The sequence below is a fragment of the Thunnus albacares genome, chromosome 20 (genome assembly GCF_914725855.1).
Source record: "Thunnus albacares chromosome 20, fThuAlb1.1, whole genome shotgun sequence".
NCBI lineage: Eukaryota > Metazoa > Chordata > Actinopteri > Scombriformes > Scombridae > Thunnus > Thunnus albacares.
Genome location: NC_058125.1, coordinates 7,768,812 through 7,787,815, shown reverse-complemented (window position 1 = coordinate 7,787,815; position 19,004 = coordinate 7,768,812). Strand labels below are relative to the sequence as shown.

General features: G+C 39.6%; 1 protein-coding gene across 2 annotated transcripts in view; it reads right to left on the bottom strand.

Annotated features, from left to right (window-relative positions):
* antxr1c (ANTXR cell adhesion molecule 1c) overlaps positions 1-18,432 on the bottom strand; it is a 42,923-nt gene extending 24,491 nt beyond the window's left edge. Inside the window, exons 1-8 of one of the 2 annotated variants that reach the window (XM_044337871.1) lie at positions 17,773-18,432; positions 4,411-4,482; positions 2,218-2,289; positions 1,654-1,735; positions 1,481-1,511; positions 1,325-1,398; positions 1,143-1,211; positions 371-451 (exon numbers count right to left, since the gene is read on the bottom strand). In XM_044337871.1, the coding sequence (XP_044193806.1) occupies positions 371-451; positions 1,143-1,211; positions 1,325-1,398; positions 1,481-1,511; positions 1,654-1,735; positions 2,218-2,289; positions 4,411-4,482; positions 17,773-17,930 (639 nt within the window). In that variant the 5' untranslated portion in view covers positions 17,931-18,432. Of the gene's footprint in view, positions 1-370; positions 452-1,142; positions 1,212-1,324; positions 1,399-1,480; positions 1,512-1,653; positions 1,736-2,217; positions 2,290-4,410; positions 4,483-4,869; positions 5,361-17,772 lie in introns of those variants that run through there. The other variant, XM_044337872.1, reaches the window with a different exon arrangement.
* Positions 18,433-19,004: the final 572 nt, after the last annotated feature.

The following is a 19,004-nucleotide window of genomic DNA, read 5'->3' as shown; positions in this document are numbered from 1 at the left end:
TTCACCTTTGTTGGCTGTGAAACTGGGCAATTCTGCCTGTACTGTATCTCTCAATATGTGAGTGTGTTTCATGAAACCTGTATGCACAAAGAGTTACAGTTCTGCCTGCTGCATGGCAAAAATAAAGAGCAAGGTCTGTCTGAGTTGAAACTTTAACTAAAACAGTGAGAGACGGCAATAAGTCATCACTTTGAGCTCTAACATTGTGAAAGTTGCTTCCTACTGTACCATGTAACTCACATTGAAGGAGTAAAAAGGAAATGTATTAAGAGACAGATTCAAGATAAATACACAAATGTGGATGTCTGCTACCCTGTTTGTGAGATTCAGCCACAGGAACGCTTCCATGCACAGACAAGATTTTATTTACCGAATCGATGACTCCCCGGAGGGCGTGGAAGCCGCCCAGGACAGGAAACACATGCTCGATGGTGTCTGCAATGGTGGCCAGCTATAATGGAAAGGAGAAGGAGGACACAGATGTGAATGCAAGAAAGAAGGGAAGAAGAATTAATTAACACAGGATGGTTATTCTGTAAATGTGTTTAAAGAGGAACCTCCAACATTCAGAGATGATTAACACTGAAGGGTTTGATATTTCGTAAAAAGCCAAATTTAGTCTCTACTGTCCTGGTGTGACACAATTTCAGACAGTGTAAACAGGAAGTATGAACTCCACAAAGGGCTATAAACATGCACTTCAAACAGGAGAATGGGTCTATTTACGTCAGTAAAATGGGGTTTGAACTAAACTGGAGTGAGAACATGTCTTATTATAAAGTGGCGACCAGCCGTCGTGAGAAAATAATATCAGTCATATTAAATACAGGAACCTGAATCATCCTCATCATAATGTCGAGTATTAGTCAAGTTACAGATAGGTTCTCAAGAGGCAACTGGATTGGTTCTCAGGAAATTTAAAATTATGGGTTTGCCAAATTGCACAGGGGCCACCGAATACACACTATGCAAAAATGCAGTTAACAGCATTTTGGATGTTGCAACTTTATATTCCTCTGCACATATGGTACTTTATACTGTATTCTGGGAATTCTTTTTTATTTCAAACCAGATATATAACATGTATGGAATATAAGTGTAAACCTGTCAAATAGATTATACATTTATTACCCTGGCATTACCTGTGTCTCATTGAAGTCTTTCACACCGACACAGTACACAATAGCTCCAAGAGACCTGGCTCTCTCTGCCTGTTGGAAGATAAAGGTAATAAATTGATTACTTCCAGAAAAGTTCCAGTCAAGCAGTGTGAGTATTCCAGCCTCCAGAGCAGCCCTGTCACTTGAGCTGTGAGCGTTGCTACCTCTTGCTGTGCAGTGATAAGCTGATGTTCCTGCAGCTCCCCATCTGTCAGTGCAATAATCACGCTGGCCGTGCCTGGAAAATACAAAGAGCCATGCTATAACCTCAGGGTAATTCAACTCAGCTTTAAGATAAGAATGAGTCATTCACTGCTTACCAAAGTTCTCCTGGTATATCTGCTCATTCGCCTTCAAAAAAGAAGACAATTTCATGGTCAGAATTTCCAGAGTTGCTGATTTAAACAACTAATTCAACAGTCTTTGATTTGCTCTTGGCCAAAAACTTTGATTCAAGTGTAAAAAACCAGAACATATTATTCCAAAGGCTTACCCTCTGCAATCCAAGGTGCATGAAGGTGTCTCCACCTGGAATCTCTCTTTTTAGAGCATTCAGCCCCTTTCTGATGTCCACTCTGCATACAGGAAACATAGCAAAGTGGGTTTGGACAAAGACTCATGTAAACTTGTCATTGTGGAAACTGATACATCTCCTTGTCATTACAATGACCCCTCTGTTGACTTGGGAAGTGTTTTGATTTGTTTTCATATTTGAGTGTGATGCCTCTCAATGAATTAATCCAATATGATGATCCCAGTGCAGATAGATGATTTAAAACAAGTTTACTTTTATCATCTTCTACAAAGAGCAAAAACATTTGAGTTTTATGCAGTAACAGTTACATGGTGACAGGCTGATTTTCAGCTGAATTTCAATATAGAGAACATCTGCTTTCACTTTGCTGTAATGGTTTGAGTTAAGTTTGCAGCTGATTGTTTCTTTTGCGTGAGAGCTTTCAGTACTAGAATGACATCTGTTTATAAAGTGAGGTCATCGCAGTCAGTTGCTGAATTGCATTAATCAGCAGATATCAGTATCTGCCTTCATTTAACCTACCTGTTCTCAGTCAGTTTCATGATGGTGGATGCTCTGGAGGAGAATGTTATAAAAGACATCCTCAGCATGGGACTGGAACAGAAAAAAAGAGAAAAAACCCATCATCATACCTATAATTAATCTGTCCACACAGCTAGCCAGTTTGGTTTGTGGAATATACAATGTGGAAATCCCACAGAATAACCAGTGACTAATGATACTGCATGTGGTAAATATGGTAACTGCAAGACGAAATTCAACAGAATCTGGCTGATGATTGAAAATATCTCGCCTTGCACAACAATTACAACCACAGATTCAGTAGACAATAGTTTTATTATGTGAACTGCACTTAGTCACAGTAATAGCAAGATGTATTGCGACATGATCAATTCTTCAGAAACATATAGTAACTGGCAGTAACCCATCATGTGCTTTCCTGTCATGCAGCATTTAGTTCATCAAAGTAAGGGCCATTATACTTGAACAATGAATATCTCATTGAGGACAAACTACTTCATTTCCTTTGAGGTTCCTCCAACAGTCTGTGTAGGAATTGTTTCTTGAATGCAGCCCATTAACAAACACTCTAAGACACATGGGACATATGTGACACTGTGCAGGATATGAGCTCTCTGTGCGTGACAGTGATTTAGATGTCAGTGTTCAAATTAAGTAACTGATCCTCAGATGTGGAAATGTTTGTTATTTTTGTTCATTGATAAAAAACTATATTTAGAAAGTAATAACATGCATGTCAACATGCACACATGCACAACAATTTGAAGTAAAAAATGTGTTGCTTGTGAGAGAAAGTAGGTTAATGCAGATTTGCGCTGTTTGGAACTTTCTCATGTTTGTTTAAAACTGCAATTTTGACAAGGGTCTGTTCTTTGCAATGGCTGAACCACACAGCACAGGTGTTGTTGTGGTTTTCAAGCAGTACAGATAAAACAATACCACCCATGAGCTGAAGGACAGATGTGGTCATTGTTTGAAATATTGCATTTTACTGCACACTTATTTTAGAGCTACATTGTTACATTGTGTCTATGAAGAGGGAAGTATTTAGAAAGTCAATATTCAATAAACTCTAGCCAGGGCTGAATTTTCTTTCCCAGTACACCCTGGTGAAGTCTCAGTTTTTTATACTGTTTGACTGTGTGATATTGGTACATCAACATATTTACAACTCATACAGCATGACATACACACCGTAGAGTTGTTACTAAAATACTAAAACTGTGGCTGATTAATAATAAACCGTGGCGGTCTATTTATGCATCAATTATGGGCTGTAAGCCACTGATACCATGAACCATAATAGCCCATGGTGTGTTATATCGGTTTGCTTCATCCATCCTGGATTTAAAAATGTTTCTACAACATAAAGAGGCTACACTTGATTAATGCACTTTGTGAACTGCTTCTTCAGTTTATTATTAGAGGCAATCATGTTGGAGTAGAGTACTGCAAGATTTGAAAATCATTTTAATGTAATAACAAGAGAACCATATTTCATTTGTTTTTCAAAATCCATAAAATATTTCTAGAATGTTCCTATAATGGCCATAAAGACCTATTTTACTTACAACACTGACATACATTTTTCCTATAATAACAATGAATTTTATTGTTTGCACTGATTTATAACATATCATATTTGAGTAATATCTGGGGAGAACGATCTGAACTGGGACACTGTCAGCTGCAGTGATACAATGGTTTTGTCAGTCTTGTCCATTTAAAGCCTCCATCTCTTTGTCCTCCTCTTCCACTCAAGTCACATACATAGGCCTTCCAGCCTGTAGTTATTGCTGCTAAGCTCACTGCAACCAGACATCAGCTCAGTTCCTGTAGAGACTGATTGAAACATCAGCCTGGATGCTGAGTGACTTAACACATGGTCAGTTGTAGCGCAAGGGAAATATTTTATTTTACTTCACCGTGGTGACTGCTGTGTGTGTTTCTCTTTAGGGATCCGCATCTTGGGGCTCCAGGAAGTCAAGTACAAAAGGCAACAAGACTGTTTAGTATCTACAGACCTATAGTTGTGAAACTTTTCCAGTGTTACAGTATATAGTCCACTTGAACTGTTTGGGAGAAACCTTTGCAATACATTACATACATTACATTACCAGTGGCTGTAGTGTGGTAGTGGTACATTGCAGTACTTGCATGTTTACATATATGTATTTCTGAATAGTCTCTTACCTTTTAAATTTCTCAGCTAAATTCTCCACAAAGTAGTAGATCTCCTCCCAATGATTCTTCACACTGCCAGACCTAAGAGACAGAAACAGGGAACACCAATGAAATAATCCAAATAAAACAGAAATTATGCCTTAAAAAGTCTTCTTCAGCGTGTCTGTGGGTACACCAACTTCCCTGTAACATCTTGAGTAGCGTCATGAGCTTAAAATAAAAGTTATGAACCCACATACAGTGACTGAAATACTTTCTTCCAAGTACACAATAAAAACAGGAGGAAGTGCTTCTGTTAGCATAAAAGCAGTGTAGCACATTGGCGTTATTAGCATGGTTGGAGGATAACATAGCTTGAGTGACTAGCAGTTGTAAAATATGTTTTCTGTATGTATCTGTGTGTTAAGAATGATTTGTTCAGCAAGAACTCAAAGAAATGCTTAAGCTATCTATCAGACACACACTAACCTCCATATGGTAGAGCATTCAAACAAGAAAAATACAGCGGTGCCAGCCAAAATCAACAGGGGATAAAATCGTTAGCACCATGACATGAAGAACAAGCTGTATGTTGGGCAAAACACAACTCCTTATCTTGTTACAGTAACTTTACTATCTATCGCAAGTATCTGTAAAAAAAGAGGCTTTATTTCCTAAAATATGAGTAAAATTACTTTCATTGCATAGCTGTTGTCTATAGCTAGCATGCTAATTATCTCTCTTACTAACAGCAGATAGATAGCTAAACCTTGGAGGAAAGGATTTAAAGTGTAAATTTTGTAGGAACATGAACCTTCTCATTTATGTAACATGAATGCTGTTAGACGAATAACTCAAAACAATTAGCCAGCTCAATTCATTAGGGAGCCAGTAGGTGTACTGGTGAGATTAAAGGAGCTACTGTTGTGGTCTGGTGTGTAATTTAGCACCCTCCTGCATCCTGAATGAGTGCCTGAAGGCTGAGGAAATGGGTCCTGGTCTCCCCAGGGGAACTGCCATAAAACTGGACTGTTATTAAAAAAACACTCCCCATGGAGATACCTTCATTTCCTCTGGGCAGACTGTGTGCGTGTCAGTGTGTGTCTATGTGTATTTGTGGCAATTTTATTAAGTGCGAGCATTAAGGAAAAGGGCACGATGTGACCAGTCAGCGGGTCATCCGTTAGCTAACGGGTGAGCCAGAGAGATGACACATGGGAAATGAGCTAATTGACTGTGGTAAAACTGGAGGCCTGTTTAGAGGATGAAGCTTACTTAGAATAATGTGCCAAGCAGACTGAATGTTATTCTAGGTGCCGACTAACTGATGTAACGGTATTAGACACACGGGAACTGGCCAGGATTGATTATGTTGCAGTTTCTCTTTGTATGGGAGAGAATGTCAACACGGTTTATTTCCCACAGGGATCGGTGGGGTTTTAAGTTACCAAACTGCTTTAATTTAGTAATACATCTAGTCCACTGAGAAGGGCTTTTTTTCTGCAAAATTTGAACTTATGAATGGGACTTTTTTTAGATCTATTCTAAAAAAAGTCACTTTAACAAATGACTAAATATAATTTTATAAGTTGACATACAATTCAGAAATGACCTCAAGTCATGATTTAGGAGGCTTGTATATTCAACACTTCATTAAATTGGCAAATTTTGCTTTAAAAATATCGTCAGTTTTACATCTCTTCTGTACGAAGTCAGCAAGATTAAACAGTGTAGCAGTGGGAGTAAACAGGAACCAGACTAAACAGTGACTCTGTTATCCTAGTTTACGTTTGAGTTGCATTAGTTCCCAGCACACAGGAGATTCAAAAGTCTGCTTGAGAATCATGGCCAGACATAATAAATAAACTTTTTCTTGCACATGGGCCTTTCATACCTTTGGCTGAGAGTTTTTTTTAGATAAATGAAAATTATTTACAGAGACAAGAAAGGGGATGAGAAAACATTTGTTCAATAAATGGGATTACTATGATCGTGATTTATTTTTTGTAGAATGATTCTGGTTATTTGATGTTCTTAAAGATACAATGCCTGAGCTTTATTCTCTTCTACAATTATAGTTATTTTGGATAACAGCACCAGCAACATGGCCAAAACTTAAAATGGAAATGAATTGTGACTCATGTTATTCGTCTGCAATTGAGTGTCACTGAGGTTTTACCCCATAGTGTTTTTGTATTATATTTTGGCAGCGGAGGGGTAATTATTTGGCCAGGCTGGGAGAGAGACAAAGCCAGGGAATACCAGGGACTTTCCCATCATGCCTCAGTCTTTGATGGCTCTCCATTCTGCCAAACCGGACTCCTGATCTGTATTAAATGCTCTTTGGTAGGTCTAACATTGAGCAGACAAGCTTTTCTACTCAAAATGCTTATATAAAATCTGAAGAGGTTAATAGAGTTGTTGATCAGTGATTACTTTTGCAGATGCAGATATTTCTGGCTTTCAAAACTCAAAACAAACAAAAACTCAGTAGCTACAGCCTTTTCAAGGAGAACCAGCATGAGCAACAGTAGCCGTCATAGATGAAAAGAGAGCCAGCTCATACTTCATCAACGGAAAATCCAAGGAAAAACAAACAGAGTGATTGCTTAAAAGAAGGCGATCTGCTAAAGGAAACGCAACTGAGCATAGGCAAGACGGAGCACTAACACTACCATGGCTAGAGGATCAGGTTTGGGTTCCCTCTCAGGCCACCCATGCTGGAAATATATACTCCAAATACAATAAAAGCATCCACAGTAACATAAATGCATTATGTAAGTTTCAATGTTTTCACTCATTTAGTCTAAATGGGGATACAAATGCTGGTCAACTAAATATTCAACCTAAGCATTTTCTCTGGGATGTTGTTGTTCTGATGACACATCTTGTTCCTCCACATCAAGGATTCACATTCCCGTGGGGCTGACTGTGCAAAGAAAGAGGACAAGACCTTACAAGATAAACAAAATCCTCCCAAAATCAAAAAAGCTTGAGGTGGAGGAGGAGAGGTGTTTAGTTTGGATGTTCAACAAAATGTGCAGCGCAAACAGAAATAGTCACACAAGGATTGCGCACACACAGAGAGAGAAAGCCTCTGACCCGAATGAACGGCAGGAGCCAATTCCTTGTGCAGATTTTTCCATTACAGCAACAGAGGAAGGGAAAAAAAGAGTATAAAGTCTGGTGAAACTTTCCCATTTTCCTGCAGCAAACAGTCATGTAGAGGTGTAGGGATCATTTTTGAGTATTTATTTAACATCAGGGTGAATCTGAGGACTCCTGCGTTTGGTTTTCAACTGCTTATCTTTATTTCTGAACCACAATTGCTCTTGTTTGTCTTGGAACAGGTCTATTGTCTGAGGTGGCTGCAGTCGTGGGACCGAGGCCTAGCTTGCAGTTTCACTCACCTGTCCAAACAGCGTTGGGAAAGGAAGTGGGCCATTTTATTCTATGACTCTTGATTAAACAATTTTATTCAGAGCGTTTTTCCCCCTCAATCCTTTGATCTAATTTTAATGGTCTGAGTTAAGCCCTGAAGCGGTTTGAGGTTTGGAAACAGAAAACAAAGGTTTTGAGAGGTAAGGGGCGTTAAAATTTGCCGACAAAGTGATTGAGCCCAACATCAGTTTGAAGTTATGTCATAGCAAATCGTCAAAGCCGGGCGACAGTGTTTTCTCGATTGGACAGATTCTCTGAGCAAGATGAGGAGCATGTGTCTGGCCATCTGCCACCTGAGAGCGCAGGGAAAAAGAAACAAAAGAAAGAAAGAGGAAGGAAAAAGCAAGGGAAAGATGAAGAGCCTTATCTGTGAGACTACATTCAATTCAACTGACAGAGTGAGATAATGTGAACAATCTGTTGGCTCTGTCACAAGATGTGTCTGCCAGAGGAAATATGGCAATGATTTGATGAAAACTTCAACTGCAAGGCCAAGATATTCTCCAACCTGCTTCAGTCTGCTTCAGCCGACACAGCTGGCAAACAAGTAAAAACAGCCCGCAGCAGCAACACTGCCAGACAGCCAAAGCGAGGCACAAGAGGGTCTGCAAACCATCGATGTGTGTGGTTCACTTATTTTAAAGGCATATTGATCAAATTCAGAACACATACAAGCAAGCAAAGGATTGAAAGCCAAAACAAGAAAAAGTATAGGAGAGCACAGAATCATTCAGGCAGTGAGCATAACATGGAGAACAGTGCGGTAGGCAGTTGATACAACAACACATTAGCTGACGCAATCATGAGACGATGGGGAAAACATCCGTTGAGTCAGTGATGTCAAAAGGACCTAAAGGATATAATCCAGCAAACAAGGTTACGTCAGGCAGATGAGGACAGACAAAGCCAGCCAGAGATTATACTTTTGTAACAAAGATGTATTCAGAGAAATTGAAAAACTGTGAAAATTGAAAACATTCCAAATCTAGGAAGCTCTAACTTTAAAGGCCGCCTTAGCCAAGGAATTTTTTCCTACTCTTGTCATCGATCTGGTTTATCTGTCTTTAGCATTTTTCTGAATTATGAAGTTCTGATAGTGGAGATACCATGATATCATGAAGGAGTTTGCATATTAATCAAGTATCATGGAATCAGCTAAAAATGTCATGGGAGTATGGGAGTAGCTAGGTTTATTGTCCAGGATTAGGGTTATCAGTTTTATCACTGGCATGAATAATAAAACTAGAAAGCTACGCAAACTGCAGTTTATATTGAAAAAAAGCCCTCCACTGATTGAGTTGAGACTGTGTGTCCACTACTGAACCACTGCTGCAGCTATAAGAAGACTCCAGAAAGGTCAAGCTTTAGTTCTCGAGTCTAATCTGAAGAGTATTTGTGCTTCCTTAGATTGGTCCTCTCGCAGCCACTTGTACACTGATTTTATATCAATCCTAATTACTAAGTTTTTGGATGTTTATAATACAGTATATATCACCTGTAGATAGATCTACATATCACCTTATCTTTTAAAGAAACTGTGACCATTATTTTCCAATTCTGGTCCTCTCTGCCTACATTTATCTCAGTCATCCAGGTAGTAATTCCAAACAAAGGTTAGAACCATCCACACTAGGAAGGACAAAGTGCCTGTCATCCCATAATCTGTCAATGAGTCTGTCCTAAAAAAGTCTTTGGCGAATCCTTTCTGAAATGAGCCAAGGTTTCCAACTGTCTTTTCTAAAGGAACCTGTTGGAAACCCCTTTGCGATTATACCTCCAGATAATAGATGATCCTTTGAAATCCAAGAGGATTTGAGACGATTCACAATGTGCACCGTCTCTTCCAACATGTCTAAATACTCAACATTTAGAAGTACTCACAGTGCTCTGCTGCTAAATCAATATATCAATAAATGAGGAACACTGAGGAGCACAGAGTACAAAGAGAGGTAATATGCATCATTACTGTTCAGCGATACTAAGCAGACCCTGTCAAGAGGAAGCAGGAATTTGCTAGATGTCCCCCACGGGTCCAAGAAGATCTGAAGAATAAAAACATCTTCAATCATCTTTAATATTGCTTTTTTCTGCTGACTGGATGAAATTGTTATGGCTGTGTGTTTGGTGGGGAAAAAACTAAGTTCAGCTGGAGGTGGGAAGAGGATGTTGAAGACAAAATAACAGTCAGACAGAGACAAAAAGCAGAGTAGATAAATAGCAACAGTAGCAAGAGGAAGAAAAACAAGCAGAGACACTGAAAGGGTATACCACAGAATATACATCAACCAGGCAGAACAGTCATTAAAGGACCATACAATGACAGTGTGTTTCCAAATATTAGACTAGGTCCTAAATTACAAGTAATGTGTACTTTATATGCTGATCATTTTCAAATACAGGGTAATGAGTTATAGTGTTGTGGATGTTCTTTTTCCAACTTTTCAGACATCCATTGCATTCCATTTATTTCCATAAAGTATGTAAATCAATTTGCAGCTAGTAGCTTGAAAGTAGCTTGAACTGTGCATCACATTGTGATCTTACATAATAGTGAAGAAAATCTGAATGAATGTTTGCAAATGTTACATTATTGTTGCTTGGTAATACAGTTTAAGTGAAGATTGACTGACAAAGTTGCATTGCATTTCCTCCCAATGGTACTGTACTGTAACTTTGACAACAAAGAATGCAAACTTCATGTTCACTGTAATGGATTACAAAACTCAAGCAAGTTTCTCACTCAAGGAAGCATCTGCTAAATGATTGTCATATAAAACAAGACAAAGAGTCTATAGCTACACTAGTGGCTCTCTGGAGCATTACACAGTGGTGCTTTGAGCTTGTTTGAGCTGTTAACATGCTGACATTTAGGAGGCAATGTTTAGTTTAGTGTGTCAGACAGCTAACGTTTGATAATTGTAGCACTAAACACAAAGTACAGCTTATGGGTTGAGATATTGTTGATATTTGAACCAAAGTGTTGGACTGACTGACCAACTGACTAACACTGTCATCCCTAGGGCCACGCTACTAGCATGGTTAAAAGACTGCTTGGAATAGTAGAAGGCACACATCCGCATTTTAAAACACAGCAGCAAGGTTAGCAAAATGGTTAGTAATAAGTAAGTGATTTGCAGTAAATTGTCTAAAACATACAAAACTACTGGTATGGGCCTTTTCCAACTCACTTATCATTGGATGCGTGACAAAAGAGTGGCTGTTAAAAACATCTGCCACTCTAAATGCGTTTAGTATCACAAATATCTTACTTTATTTTTACACAATTTGAATGAATGAGTTCCTTAAGATCTTTAATGTGCTGGAGATGAGATTCCTTTAGAGTAGAACCTTAAGGTGCCTATCAGATGTTTCAAATAAGGCTGATTAGGGGTCCTGCAGAGGCCATTTTGGATCTCAGGGAACTGTTGACTGTGCCTGCAATTCTGTAACTCTACCAAAGGAAATTACAGCTGAAATGTTTGTTTGGCTGATATTAAGGCTTTGACAATTTGCTTTTTCTTCTTTCCTTAGTCCAGTCTCAGCTACCCGAGAAGCACTTCTCTCCCATAGGACAATGGGATGACGGCATGTGGGAAAAAGCTGCATCAGTCTGTGGGCTTAGTGATTCTCAGCTTTGTTCTCACGGTTCAAAGTGTTGAAGAGGGAAAAATAAAATTTAAAAAAACCCTAACTGCACTAAGGAGGCTGTCTGCCATTCCAGCTGGGCCTACCCACACCACCCCAGCCTGCAGCCAATGATGGTGCTCCAATTTAACTGACTGGGCACAAGGATTTGTTTGTTTAAAACCACTAACCTACTTTTACAGCCATTGCTGAAGTTGAAGTCTTTACTGCGTGATTGCTGAGCTAATGCTGCATGTCTATTCCAAAACCGAGAGGAATTGTTTGGAAAAAGCTATTGGATAACTAGCTGGTGGAGAGGCATTTGAGATGTGTTTCCAAAAGATACAGATTTTTCTAATTCTGTCTCTATCTTACCATCTAAGAATGTACTTTGTAATGCACTTTTTTCTGTAAACTGAGCCAGAGTCATACATCAAATATTACCAGGAGGTTTGGATTAGTTTGAGTGGCATTTATCCACTTCCTCTTGTCTTGTTTTCGTCCCTCAGTGCTAGAGGGCCTTCAGGCAGCATGATAACATTTAACAAGACATTTTATCCTGTTAAAAAAACCCAAAGCAACACACTGCAGGAGACAAAATGACAAAACACAGAGTCATTCCACAGTTAGAACGTATTCCACAGCTAGACATTTTGAAAATATTTATGGACTACAGCTGCAGTTTGGGTTTTCCACTGCTTTGCCTGGTTCCAGGCAGCATGTTCCAACGCCCAACTTGAGCATCAACTTGCAACTACATCATCAACAACAATAAAAACATTTAGCAGCCATGATTAGCATTCTCCAAATTTTAAACAAGATGAAAAAATAGCTGTAATATGGTCAGGACTTACAAGAGAGAGATCAGTAGTATTAATAGCATCACAGAACTGATTTTAGGCAAGTTTGTCTCTAGATCTTACAACAACAATACCGCAGTAAGAGTAAGTAGGGCAATGAAGAGTGTGGAGTCAAGGGGTAATGTGAGTCTATTGGTAAGAAGAGAGAGATGCATGGAAATCCAGTGGAAAGAATGGCAGAAAAGCTACAACTTGTAAGGTGTCATGATCATATTAATAAAATACAACTACATTTTGAGGCTATGTCATTATGTTTCATTATATTTGTCACATGTTTGACATCATGGGAAATACACTTATTTGTTTCTGACCCAGAGAGAGAGAGGAGAATATCAATACCACACTAATTTCCGTCCTCTAAATATGATGCTACAGCCAGCGGCTGGTTACCTTAGCTTAGCCTGAGGGCTGGAATCAGGGGTTAACAAAAGGTTACGAAAGCTGCCTACTAGAACCTCTGAATCTCACTCATTAACACTTTATTTCTCTTTTTTATCTGTACAAAAACCAAAGTGTAAGATATGACAAGTAGTGGTTTTAAGAGTGTTCATGTGCCATTAAACTATTCCTTTAACTTTTACATGTGTTTGCTGATACCCATAATTCAACAGTGACAGCAATACTGTCAGATTATCATGTGTAAGATGTGCTGCAGCATATTAATATGCACTTTATTGCCTAATCATTCAAATCCAGATGGTAGCAGTAAGTATGCAGCAAGAGGGGAACATAAACACAGCATTTGGCCTATAGGTAAATTCCTTTATCTACCATATGAACACACCCAAAACCATTCCTATGCTGTGCTGCATATAAAACAGCAGGCTGTGGCCCAGCTGCTCTAAATCAGCAAATATACATCCTAGTATGCACACATGCAGCAATATGAGGCTTAAGTTATACACTGTATGCTCACAGAACTTATTTTAAGGCTTACAGTTTCATAATTTGACAGCTAAAGCAAGCAAAGCTCCTAAAAATTTTGTGCATAATTTCAAATATGCCAAAAAGCCCTCAATTATGCAGCCTTCATGTCCATGGAGTTCTGGGTGGAAGACTAAATCAGAGACTGGCTAATGTTTGTTGCATTATTTTTGATGCCAGGGTCAGTCTCTTGGTCAGTTGGTTGGTCTGTCTGTCGATCCATGACTTTGGTTCAGACTGAAATATTTAAACAACTACTGGATGGACTGCCATGAAATTTGGTATAGACATCCATAGTCCCCAGAGGATGAATCCTACTTACTCTGGTGATTCGCTGACCTCTCCTCTAACATCACCATGAGTTTGACATCTGTAGTTTGGAGTGAAATGTATAGACAACTATTGGATGGACTGCCATGAAATTGCATAAAGCCATTCATCCCTCCCTAAACTTTGGTGTCCCATCTAGTACCATAGTCAGGTAACAATTTGAACTTTGGTTAATGATCAAGTATGTGCAAAAGTAGTTACATTCACATCAGCCTCTGCTGTACTTTGTGTTTAGTGCTAATTAGCAAATGTTAACATGCGGACACAGTAAACTACGATGGTGAACATGGTAAACATCATACCTGCTAAACATCAGCATTGTCACTATAAGCATGTTAGCATGCTAACATTAGCATTTAGCAGAGACATTCTCTTGGCTTTAGACTCATAGTCTTGTTTCTGTGTAACATTAATTTTGGTTTCGGTAGTGGATAAATCAGTTAATTGCTGTTTTAAATTAAGAACCATATACCATTCACCACAACACAGTGATATGATGTCACCATTGACAGAGGGTGGTGAGGCGTGGCTAGAGCCCACATGTTCCCACATTTTACTTAATTAAAACATGATTTTCTTTAACATTTATTTGCCAAAGGGCTGGAACGGTCCATACTTTTTCAATCAACACTTTGTTACGTGAATTTTATTTGGAGAATTTTATGTGTATATTGTGTCTCTTTAATACAGTTTTTGTTCCACACGTGACCATCAGATGTGCCAACAGTCTCCTGTTTGTGCCAACAGCTGTGTCTTATTAGTTGGTTGATGCATCAACATTTTAATGAGTGTATTAAAGCCAGATTTACACCTGTATGCTGCTCAAAATTGAAGGACCAAAAACTCCACCTTTATTTGGTTGCAACTTTTTAGTTCTGTCACATCAATCATGTCACTGCTGCGGCTCCTCACCCCTTTGACCGCTAGTTGGTAATGGAGCAACCCTGCTTTCCTCTAGGAAATCGTTCTGCACACCACTTCGCAGTTGGGGACATGTGTAACCTTAAAGCTCAAATTTTCCCAGCCAGTCCCAGATGTCCCAGATTCAAACCAAACTGTCATTAGCCATTTTCGTTACCCTTCAGACTGCAGTCACCCATTTGTTTTAAAGAGCACTGTCCTACATGTTCCAGTCATGATGTGACATCATCTTCCCGAGTGTGCAATAAATGCCTTTGGAGTCAACTTTATGAGCCAACACAGCAGTATCTTTCCTCATTACTGTGAAACTCATGACCATCTTCTCCACCTACAACACTCTCCCCTCAGCATGTTTCATGTCTTTAGAGTTTCTTTCCAGCTAAAAACTACCAGCTTAACCTCAAGATACAATGTTGATGTAGGATAGGATCCAGCAAGGCCTGAGATTTTGTTTGATGATGTTTTTGAATGTTTTCATTAATTATTCCTACAGGTATGGATCAGGCTTTACTTTTCATCTCACTAAATAAAGGGAAAACTGCTTCCAGCAGGGGCACTGCAGGTTGGCATTGGAACTAGATCATGTGCTGCAGGATTGTCCAATATAAATTTAATTCCTACAAGACCTCACACTACAGCAGCAGATGTCAGAGAGGAGGGGCTAGTGGTGACATCATCTGTGGTAGGCAGCTGCGAGAACCCCTTGCTTCTCTATGGCTTATAGTTGACTTGCACCATAAAACTCCCAGTCTTGTGTTCCCTCTGCTGAACCCTAAAGACCTCAGAATACTCTAACCAAAGTGCTTGTTGGAAAACAGTGTCTAAAACCCCCGTGCCATATTGACAATGCATTTGGGGACGCTGCGTCTGACAGTTTCTGTAACTTTCCCAAACCTTACAATCTGGCATGTACACCCACTTCATGTAGCGATTGGCTATTGTTTGGTCATTGTTTACACTGTTTTCTGTCTTTTTGTGTGTACAACCAAGTGCAACACTATGAATGCCTTCCAAGAAAGACTCTGAAAATGTGTATCACCCTGCTTTACTCCGCTCTCCAGTGTGGTCACTGGGAACACCTTTTCCTTCCATTATGGTTGGATGACATGCCATACAAAGTGGTTCTTTTCAAGCATACCCCCACCTTAATTCTCTGATGTGCTACTGACTGTAAATTAGCTTCCTTCCTATCTTGTCTCTGGAGTTTGGACCATTTACTCACCTTATTCAGAATCTGATGAAAGACTGGCAACAAATTCCTCTCTGTCTTTTGTTTTTGCTTTAAAACACAATATGTTTACCACCCTTTGGTGATTTATAAATGTATGAAAATATTGTGGGAGATCTATGGCTGAGTGTTTCCAGCTACACAGCCTTGCAGGTAACTTTGAACCTCAGTTCAAGTGTCCAAAAATGACTTTTGTGTATTCATGAAGGCCTGATGAAAGCCTGTCAGCATTTTAATGCCCTACATTCTCTGTTCCTCTGCCTGCTGCAACTTTCCATATGGATCGACCAGGGCATCGAGTTCACACTGTGTCTCATAAAACCAGTTCAGGCCTGGGGGATGGGGTTTGGGGGTCGCTGTAGGAGGGCTGGGACAGGTTGCTAATGAGCTTCCTCTTGTTTGAAGTCCCAAACTGATGTCTAAACCTTGTTAGTCACCCCTACAGTGGGCACCAAAGCACACAGGAGTGCTAACAATAGCATCTGACATTCCTCATTTGCCGCATGTGTCAGTGTTTACCGAACAGCACAAGCCAAAAGCAGCCCTCCACATCTGGGGAGCAGTCCCATGTTTCAGGTCCATTTCTGCTTGGCATTCAAATGCCAAAAACGATGTCAAAGGTTTAGTAAAGTTCAGTGGGTACAGCACAGAACTTACACTGTCAATACAGAAAGATTTATTCCCAATAAGGACCTGCGAAGAAAAAATTTGTTTGGATAAAACCATCCATTCAGTGGCATATGAGATGTTGGTGTGAAGCTGCCTGAGACGACTCATATCTCTCTTTCACCATTTCACAAAGGACACCAAAAAACAGGCCTTTAGAAGGTGCTGCGTGCAACATTTTGTGCTCCAAATTAAGACCACATTTTCCATAAATACTGTTGCTTCCTGTCCTTGCTTATTCCCCCTCCCAATTCCTGGCATTGCTCTATCAGCAAAAGAGGAAGAATAAGAGCTGATACAGCAATATGCTTTGAGTCTATGTAAACTAATCTCAAGAAAACATTTATGAAGCTGAATTTAAGTTTTGTATTGCTCACAATAAATGTCTTATAATTCAAAACATTTTGTCTGTGAATTCTCGTGGATAGTGAGTCACAATATGGCACAGATTCCTTTGTATGAGTTTTATATTATCAGAAAACATAAGTTACTGCATTTGAATGTGTCTAAACCTCTGTTATGAACAGTGAAAAATGGAGGAGCAGGCCCTCCAGAAGTTTCTTCTGCTTTTTTCTCTGACATTTGATTTTCTCCCCGGCAGTCTGAGCTCAGCTGCTGAAGTCCAGCACTAAGATGTCACATAACCACAACATTTTTCCTATGTGGGCGTGCAGAGAGTGGAAATGAAAGAGTGAAGGGTGAGCAGACACTGAGCTCAAATCTCTTTGTTCCTCAGTTTTACCTGATGAAGTTCTAAAGACTGAAATGTTGTATCTTTAATAAAGTTTATTGCAAGTAAAAGGACAGTATGAGAGAATTCACTCTTCTCTTGCCTATGAACAGCCACTGAGCAAAGAGCAAAAAAAGTCCCTTATAGGATGATAGCAAAAGCCCCATTTGCCCTTGATAATTTTAAGTTTCTTTGTTTTTCTTTTTCAGGGGAACAGAAAGAGGCAATGTTTTTTTTTTACTTGGAGAGCGAGAGAGATAAATCATTCTTGTAGCATCCAAATCGTCACTCCAATTTCTGCTTATTCAGCAAACTGTAGTACAATGCAAGTCAGCCTCCTCTCCAGCGTCATCACACACGCGCACGCACACGCGCAAGCACAGATGCGGCGGTGCTAATGAGCCAATCTAAACCAGATAAACGGTTTTATTCCCTACATGTTACAATCACTGGTATCATTCACCTAATCTTTGGAAAATAAGCTGCAATATTATCCAGTATGGCACGAAATAGGCCAATAAAAGCCTTAATAGCAACACAAAAAGTGAATGCAGATGTTTTGATGTTGTGCCAACTTTTTTTTCAGTGGAGAAACTGCAATTGCATCCCAATGTTATTCCTAATATGTCTTTATGAAAAGAAGATAGTGCCAAACTGCTTCCACTTACTTATCAAGCACAAAATACAGGTCAAAAGCGCCCTGACAGGAACTCTCCTCCTCCTCTTCGTCCTGCACCTCCGGCTCGGCTCTGGCGGATGGAGATGAGAGCAAAAATAATCCGAACAAAACCAGAAGAAGAGGCATGTTTAACAAAAATCTCGCCATAATTTCTCCTTGGAGGGGTGGGAAAAAGTTAGTTCCTTTTGTGGATAAAAAGAAAAAAACATACAAAAATACTTCAGTGGCTTCTTACATCCCAGAGGCAGTTAAGTAAATGGGGAGAGATGCAACAAAGACAAAAGAAAGGATGCAGGCGATGCTTCCCTTTTATTTTGAGCTCAGTTTAGCAGTCACAGTGCCGGCCGGCTGGGTGCTTTCTCTCAACGGGAATGATTGCAATATAAAAGTTTCGGATAGTTCAGGATCCACTGCAGTTTGCAAGGGGGAAAAAAGCGTTTTAAAAATAAGTATTGAAGAAATCCAAACCCGGGTCAGTGGATGGATAAAATGATGAATATGGGTGGTTCATAAGAAAAAATGGATAAAAGTTTCCTGTCAAAGTGTCAAAACTGTTTTAAGTCTGAAGAAGCCAAATGAAGCTGGGTAATGCAGAGCAGTGTTGGCGCTGGAGGAACTGGGAGCCCGGGGGACAGACTTGGCTGAAATGGACCAGGTTTCATATTTCATCTTGAGGAGGAGAGAGAAAGAGGGAAAATGGGTCAAGATCCTTTTTTGCGCCTCCCTCACGTGGCAGACTGGCGCATTTTGCGGAGATTGGACGCAGGGCAGGATGGGATGATCATTAAGAGCTATAAAGTGTCACCGCTGAACTCTCCACCCTTGTCACTGTAGTCTTTTCACCATAAACCAACGTCTGCATTTATCTAGTTTCCCAGCATTTATCCTCATTAATCACTAGAAGTTTGTTTGCTTTCTCTGAGCTGCGGCAACCAGTTAATTACAGCAGCGGGAGCATCATCTGTAATTAAACCTTCATAAAGCAGAGACTGTAATGAGAGTGTGGCAAAATATGCCATTTAACACATTTACAGGGTAGAACAAACTTATACACAATGGGTTTGTTGTTGTCCATCAAACACATGAAGGTGACCCAAACACTGCTTATCTCCTCCTAAGTATAATAAAGGGTGAAGTTGGGAGGATAGACTGGATTATAGAATTGGTTTTTAGAAGTGAAGTATTACTCATGACCTGGTTTGTCTTATGATTTTTAATATT